The sequence below is a fragment of the Chiloscyllium plagiosum genome, chromosome 16 (genome assembly GCF_004010195.1).
Source record: "Chiloscyllium plagiosum isolate BGI_BamShark_2017 chromosome 16, ASM401019v2, whole genome shotgun sequence".
In the NCBI taxonomy this organism is placed as follows: Eukaryota; Metazoa; Chordata; class Chondrichthyes; order Orectolobiformes; family Hemiscylliidae; genus Chiloscyllium; species Chiloscyllium plagiosum.
In genome coordinates, this window is record NC_057725.1 from 51,852,398 (window position 1) to 51,860,736 (window position 8,339).

At 39.9% G+C, this 8,339-nt stretch overlaps 1 protein-coding gene across 1 annotated transcript in view; it reads right to left on the bottom strand.

Annotated features, from left to right (window-relative positions):
• The window catches only part of LOC122557907 (anoctamin-9-like), a 51,879-nt gene that overhangs the window by 24,842 nt on the left and 18,698 nt on the right, over window positions 1-8,339 (bottom strand). Inside the window, exon 3 of the mRNA XM_043706112.1 lies at window positions 4,134-4,247. Coding sequence (XP_043562047.1) covers window positions 4,134-4,187 — 54 coding nt within the window. The 5' untranslated portion in view covers window positions 4,188-4,247. The remainder of the gene's footprint in view (window positions 1-4,133; window positions 4,248-8,339) is intronic.

Genomic DNA, 8,339 nt, shown 5'->3' on the forward strand with positions numbered 1-8,339 from the left:
CCCCACCCTCCTCTCATTTATATCTCTTCAACCTTTCAGGCACTCTGCCTGTATTCCTGATGAAGGGGTTTTGCTCGAAACATCGATTTTCCTGCTCCTTGGATGCTGTCTAAACTGCTGTGCTTTTCCAGCACCATTCTAATCCAGAATCTAAGAGCTGAACTGCATACTCCCACTCCTAATTCCAATGTTCCTAAATCCCCTTTTGCCGTGTTCTTTGATTTTGTACATTTTTTATCCATATTTTCTACACACTCTATTTCTAAAAAGACTGTTTTATCCATCTATCTGTCTGTCATGATATGCATGAATAAACATATGTTTAGATTTAAAAGGGGTGTAGTTTATGTTTGATTTGTAATAAATAATGTTTTTGCCACATGTTAAAGGATAAGATTGTCAAAATTAATACGTTTTTTTCTTGTTCATTGATTAAATCTGGTGCAAGCTTTTTATTTTATTTTAGATAGGGAGTCATAATCTTAGAGATTAAACTGGTCACACATCATATTTGTAAAGATTCAGAATAATGGAACTGGATTTGCAGCAAACCACTTCTACAGGAATCATGACAGTAGAAATAAATGGATCCTTCTCAGGATGCCAGACTATTACTGGAGGGGAACTGCAAGAATCAGTGTTAGGTCCACAGCTGTTTATAATCTACAGAAAGGATTTGGGTGCAGGGACCAATTGCAATATTTCCAAATTTCTTATGTTCCCATTTGTGTGGAAATGTACAATGTAAAACGGATGCGGTGAGGATTCGAGTGATGAGTTAGAATATGGCATATGGAACATAATGTTAACAACTATGAAGTTCTTCACTGTGTTAGAAAAAATAAAAATCCAGAATATTTCTTAAATTGTGAGAGGTTAGGAAATAGGGATGAACAAAGGGACCTGCTGTCCTTGATCGTGAGTCACTAAGATTCAGCATGTAGATACAGCGATCAATTAGGAAGGCAAATGATATGGTGGCTTTCATAATAAGGGTATTTGAGCAGAGGAGTAAAGATGTTTTACTGCAGTTGCTTAAATACTCACTGAGAAATCCTCTGGACAATTATGTACATTTTTAATACCTTTATCTCAGAGATTTTTGAAGAGGTGACAAAAAAGATAGAGATTTTTGAAGAAGTAACAAAGAAGATTAATGAAGGCAGAGTTGTAGACAATCCAGGGAGAACTAGCCCATTGGATACAAAATTGGGTTGAGGGTAGGAGGTAGAGGATGGTGGTAAAGGATTGTTATTCTGACTGGAAGCCTGTGACCTGCAGTGTGCCACAAGGATTGATGTTGGGTCCACTGCTTTTCATAATTTGTACAGATATCCCCTGCTTTTTGAAAGTTCATTTTACACCACTTTGCTTTTATGAAAGACCTACATTAGTACCTGTTTTCATGAATCCGAAGAGGATTTTCACTTTTACTATAAAAGGCAAAATTTTTCCGCTATAAATTAATGCTTCTTTGCTTTATGCCATTTCAGCTTATGAAAGGTTTCATAGGAACTCTCTACTTCCAGATAGTGGTGGTTACCTGTATACTGTAAATGATTTGTATGTGAATAAAGGAGGCATGGTTAGTAAGTTTGCAGATGACACCAAAATAGGTAGTATAGTGCACAGTGAAGAAGGTTTTCTAAAGAGTACAACAGGATCTTGATCAAATAGGCCAATGGGCCAAGGAGTGGCAGATGGAGTTTAATTTAGAAAAATGTGCATTATTAAATTTTGGAAAGTCAAACAAGGGCAGGACTTACACGACTAATGGTAGAGCCCCAAGGTAATGTTGCTAAACAAAGAGACCTAAGGGTGCAAGTGCACAGTTCCTTGAAAGTGGAGTCACAGGTAGACATGATAGTGAAGAAGGCATTTAGCACGCTTGCCTTCATTGGTCAGTGCATTAAGTATAGGAGTCAGGAGTTTATGTTGCAGTTGTACAGGACATTGGTGAGGCCACTTTTAGAATACTGCATTCAATTCTGGTCTCCCTGGTATAGGAAGGATGTTATTAAACTTGAAAGGGTGCAGAAAAGACTTACGAGAATTTTGCTGTGACTGTGCAGGCCGAGCTACAGGGAGAGGCCAAATAGGCTGGGCATCAGAAGCTGAGGGGTGACATTATTAGAGATTTATAAAATCATGAAGGGCATAGATAAGGTGAATAGCCAAGGTTTTTTTTCTCAGATTAGGGAAGTCCAAAACTACAGGGGGTACACTTAAGGTGAGGGTGAAAGATTTAAAAGGGACCTTAGGGGCAACTTTTTCAGAGGGTGGTGCATTTATGGAATGAGCACCCAGAGGGAGTGGTAGAGGCTGGTACTATTACAATATTTAAAAGGCATATGGATGGAAAATGCTTAGAGGGAGTTGGCTAAACACAAGCAAATAGGACTACATCAGTGCAAGATAACTGGTCGGCTTGAAGGGGTTTAGACCAAAGGTACTGTTTTCATGCTGTATGATTCTACGAGATATATTTGGCACAGAGGCAGTACAAAGGAGGTTCACCGGGTTAATCCCCGGGTTGGTGGGATGGTCTTAAAATAATGGATTGAGGAGATTGGGTCTGCATAGGATTTCCTGGTGTTTCAAAGAATGAAAGGTGACCTCATTTTTCTGAAGAAGGGTGACTGGATCTGGACTACTAACTCTGCTTTCTCTCCACTGCAATTGCCAGACTTGCTGAGTTTTTCCAGCAATTTCTGATTTTGTTTCTGATTTCCAACATCCACAGTTCTTTGGGTTTTTTTGTGACCACACTGAAACTCACAAAATTTTAAGAAGGCACAACAAGATGAATGTTGGTAAGTTAGCTTCACTAGCCAGTGGATGTAAAAGGACATCCACCTTATCCTGAGTTATTTTTATTCAATTCATGGGATGTAAGCATCATTGGCTAGCAAGCATTTATTATTATCCTAGTTTCCCTTGAGGAAATAGTGGTCACTTATCTTCTTGAACTGCTGCCGTCCAGATACCTCCACAATGCTATTAGGGAAAGAGCTCCAGGCCTACCCGAGCCAGGTAAACTCTTTTTATATGGTACTTTGTTGATTGCCTTCCAGAAATCCAAGTATACTACACCAATTGGATTCCACTTATCATCCTGTTAGTTGCATTCTCAGAAATTTTAATAAATTTTTCAGACACCATTTCCCTTTCATAAACCATATTGACTCTACCTAAAACATACCATGATTTTTGAAGTACTTCACTTTTCCTAAAAAAGACATTTCAGATAATAGAATAATATTAGAACAAACCTCCCACCCATCACACTTTTTCACTTTATTCTTTGAGTTTTGGGCAATGCTTGCAAGCCAATTTGCTATTTAAGCACATCTGCCCTGAGACGTTGTGATACGCCCTCTTTACAGTTCTTCTTGAGGTAATGGTATTCAGACAGTGGTCTTAGGTAGAAAATTACATGTTTTTGCCCGAGTGATGATGAAAGAATAGGAACATTTATCCAGGCCTCATTGTTTTGTGATGTGGAGGAGTACTTAGAAGAAATGGTATTTCTTATTCTTAATCTTCACCACTTGCTAAATGTCACAGTATTGCAGGATGGTGTCAAAGCAATTTTTAAATGTTGTTTCACTGTATTCTGTAGATTATATGCATTGTAACTATAGTAAATCTGAAGTGGAGGAGATTAACTTTTAGTCCAGTGGCAGCATCAAAGAAACGGATTGCCTTATTCTGGATGGTATTGACTATTATTTGACTGTTATTGCTACTGACTATACTATTCAGATAAGTATTGAGTATTCAAATATATTCTGAGTAAAAAATGGTGTGCCACTAATTGCAGAATAGCCCTTGAAATGCTCCTGTGGCCGTGAAGTTTATTTTTCTGACCCAGTTAAGCTTCTGGTCAGTGATGACATCCAAAATGTTGATGGCAGGATGACATAGGGATGGTGAAACTATTGAAAGAACAGTGAGTTTTCTTGTTCAAGATGGTCACTGCCTGAGTTACCAATTCTATTCTGAGCATATCAAGTGAATTACCATTTAGTAAACTATTGTGGATGTTAAAAAGGTTACATCTTATTTTCATTTTATTGGTGTTCCAAGCTTTAATTTTAATTTAGATTCTACTTTGACTTTATTCTACTCACCATTATATTGAAGCCTATGTCTTTCAACTTTTTCAGATAACACAGCCTTTCCATTTCATGTCTGTCAATGCCAGTATATGATTTGTTTGTCACTAAGACAAAGTCAACTTTAGCCTGAAACATACAAATATTATGGTTCAGAAAATGCAAGATGTATGCGTAGATATACAAGCAGTTACTGCAATACATAGGAACATACGAAGTAGGAGAAAGATTAGGCAGGAGTAGGCTTACTCAAGTCTGTTCCACCATTAAATACAACCATGGCTGATCTCAGCTCAGCCTCAACTTCATTTTCCTGCATATTCCCTGTCACCCTTCAACTCATTAGTAATTAAAAATCTGTCTACCTCCACTTTAAATGTATTCAATTTCCCAGCTTCCACTGCACTCTGGGATAGTGAATTCCACAGATCCACAATCCTTTGAGAGAAGCAACTTCACCTCATCTCTGTTTTAAATTTACTACCCCTTATCCAAAAGCTCTGACTCCTTGTTCTAGATTGTCACACAAGAGGAAATATCCTCTCTACATCCTATTTGTCAATCCCTTTTCACATCTTATACACTTCAATTAGACTTCCTCTCATTCTTCTAAAATAACTACTCATGAAAAGTTCAATTGCAGTGGAAAATTAGGAAAGGTAGCACTACTCGCTGACTGCTGGCCATGTACAAAAGAAGCAACCGGGCACTTGACAATAAGATTGAGGAAATACAATTAATGGTAATACCTTGGGTAGTGTTGTAGAATAGGGACCTAGAGGTGCAGGTATATAATTATTTGAAGTTTGCATCACAAAGAGATAGGTTGATTAAAAAGGCATTTGGCACATTTGCATTCATTGCTCAATCCATCGAGTATAGGTGTTGGGAAGACATGTTCAAATGGTACAGGACATTAGTGAGGCCTCTTCTGAAATACTGTGTCCAGTTCTGGTTGTCCAGTTATAGGAAGGATATTATTAAGCTGGAGAGGGTTCAGAAGAGATTTACAGAGGAAACTTAATTATCTGAACATCATGGGTGGGAGTGGGGGTGGGGAGGGGGGGGGGGTGAGGGTGGGGAATACTTTGTTCAGATAATCAAAATTTGGATAATCGAATGCCAGATAATTGAGGTTCCTCTGTACCAGGACGTCATCGGATATGGAAGGTTTGAGTTATAAAGAAAAGCTGGTTAGGCTGAGACCACAGGGCAGCACGGTGGCTCAGTGGTTAGCACTGCTGCCTCACAGCGCCAGGGACCTGCGTTTGATACCCATCTCAGGCAACTGTCTGTATGGAGTTTGCACATTCTCCCCATATCTGCGTGGGTTTCATCCCACAATCCAAACATGTGTAGGTCAGCTGAATTGACCATGATAAATTGCCCATAGTCTTCAGGGATGTGTAGATTAGGTGCATTCATCAGGGATAAACATAGGACAATAGGGTAGGGGAATGGGTATGGTTGAGTTACTCTTCAGTGGGTCGGTGTGGACTTGAAGGACTGTGCAGGAGAGAGAAAGAGAGAGAGAAAGAACCTGCACAGTTACTGCCTTTGCTGTTTTGAATTCATGCATCGCTGGACATCGGAGTGCGTCTGGGAAAATTAACAAACTGAATTTCACAACTAATCTTGGAGGAACATGTTTGGGCAAAGTTCACAAAACAGAATCAGATAAGTTAATCGTTGTTTTAAGTGTGTCCAATAGAAAGGCTGCAGTAGTGAGTAGAGTGGGTTCTTTCTTGATTATATGTTTTTGGAAATATGTCTCTTGATTAAACTTAAAATATAAGCCATAACTATTCATTTAACCTGGGGCAGTGTTTTGTAGAGGAATAAGACGGTGTTATTTTCTGGGTCTGTAGATTGTGAAGGAGCAAATATGGCCTTTAGTACAGTGATATGTACTTCTTGTCAGATGTGGGAGTTTAAAGAGAGTTTAAGGGTTACTGCAGATTATATCTGCTGTAAATGCTATTCGATGCAAATCTTATCAGATCGAATGGATTGGTTGGAGAGACAGTTAGAAGTGATGAGGAATTTGCAACAGCAACAGTAAGTGATGCATGGCAGTTATAGGAAAGGAGAGAAGACTCAGATATAGTCACATAGATGGGTTAACTCCCGGAAAGGTAAGAGAGGTAGGCACCTAGGGCAGGAGTCTTTTGTGGATAAACCCATTTCAAACAGTTATGCTGTTTTGGAAAATGTAGGGGATGATGGATTCTCAGGGGAACGTAGCATGAACAGCCAAGTTTCTGGTACTGAGACTGGCTCTAATGCAACGAGGAGTATGTCAGCTTCCAAGAGATCAATTGTGTTACGGGATTCTGTAGTCCGAGGTTCAGACAGACGTTTCTGTGGCCAGCAGAGAAAAAGCAGAATGGTGTGTTGCTTCCCTGGTGCCAGGATCAAGGATGTCTCTGAGAGGGTGCAGAATATTCTCACGGGGGAGAGGGGCAAGCAAGAGGTCATTGTCCACATTGGAACCAATGATAGGAAGGCAAAAGGTTGAGATTCTGAAGGGAGATTACAGAGGGTTAGGCAGAAATTTAAAAAGGTCTTCAAGGGTAGTAATATCTGGATTACTCCCAGTGCTACGAGCTAGTGAGGGCAGGAATAGGAGGAGAGAGCAGATGAATGCATGGCTGAGGAGCTTGTGTATGGGAGAAGGATTCACATTTTTTGGATCATTGGAATCTCTTTTGGGGTAGAAATGACCTGTACAAGAAGGAACGGATTGCACCTAAATTGGAAGGGAACTAATATACAAAGCAGGGAACTTTGCTAGAACTGCTCAGGAGGATTTAAACTAGTAAGGTTGGGGGGGGTGGGCCCCAGGGAAATAGTGAGGAAAGAGATCAATCTGACACTGGTACAGTTGAGAACAGAATCAAGTCAAACAGTCAGGGCAGAACTAATAAACTAATAAGATAGAACTAATAAATTAAACTGCATTTATTTCAATGCAAGGGGCCTAACAGGGAAGGTAGCTGAACTCAGGGCATGGTTAGCAACATGGGACTGGGATATCATAGCAATTACAGAAACATGGCTCAGGGATGGGCAGGACTGGCAGCTTAATGTTCCAGGATATAAATGCTACAGGAAGGATAGAAAGGGAGGCAAGAGAGAAAGAGGAGTGGCATTTTTGATAAGGGATAGCATTACAGCTGTGCTGAGGGAGGATATTCCTGGAAATACATCCAGGGAAGTTATTTGGGTGAAACTGAGAAATAAGAAAGGGATGATACCCTTATTGGGATTGTAGACCCCCTAATAGTCAGAGGGAAATTGAGAAACTAACTTGTAAGGAGATCTCAGCTATCTGTAAGAATAATAGGGTGGTTATGGTAGGGGATTTTAACTTTCCAAACATCGACTGGGACTGCCATTGTGTTAAAGGTTTAGATGGAGAGGAATTTGTTAAGTGCGTACAAGACAATTTTCTGATTCAATGTGTGGATGTACCAACTAGAGAAGGTGCAAAACTTGACCTACTCTTGGGAAACAAGGCAGGGGAAGTGACTGAGGTGTCAGTAGGGGAGCACTTTGGAGCCAGCGACCATAATTCTCTTAGTTTTAAAACGTGATGGAAAAGGATAGACTAGATCTAAAAGTTGTAGTTCTAAATTGGAGAAAGGCCAATTTTGACGGTATTCGACAAGAACTTTCGAAAGCTGATTGGAGGCAGATGTTCGCAGGTAAAGGGATGGCTGGAAAATAGGAAGCCTTCAAAATTGAGATAATGAGAATCCAGAGAAAGTATATTCCTGTCAGGGTGAAAGGAAAGGCTGGTAGGTATAGGGAATGCTGGACGACTAAAGAAATTAAGGGTTTGGTTAAGAAAAAGAAGGAAGCATATGTCAGGTACAGACAGGATAGATCGAGTGAATCCTTAGATGAGTATAAAGGAAGTAGGAGTGTCCTTTCGAGGGAAATCAGGAGGGCAAAAAGGGGATATGGCATAGCTTTGGCAAATAGAATTAAGGAGAATCCAAAGGGTTTTTACAAATACATTAAGGACAAAAGGGTAACTAGGGACAGAATAGGGCCCCTCAAAGATCAGCAAGGCGGCCTTTGTGTGGTGCCACAGAAAATGGGGGAGACACTAAATGAGTATTTTGCATCAGTATTTACTGTGGAAAAGGATATGGAAGATATAGACTGTAGGGAAATAGATGGTGACATCTTACAAAATGTCCAGATTACAGAGGA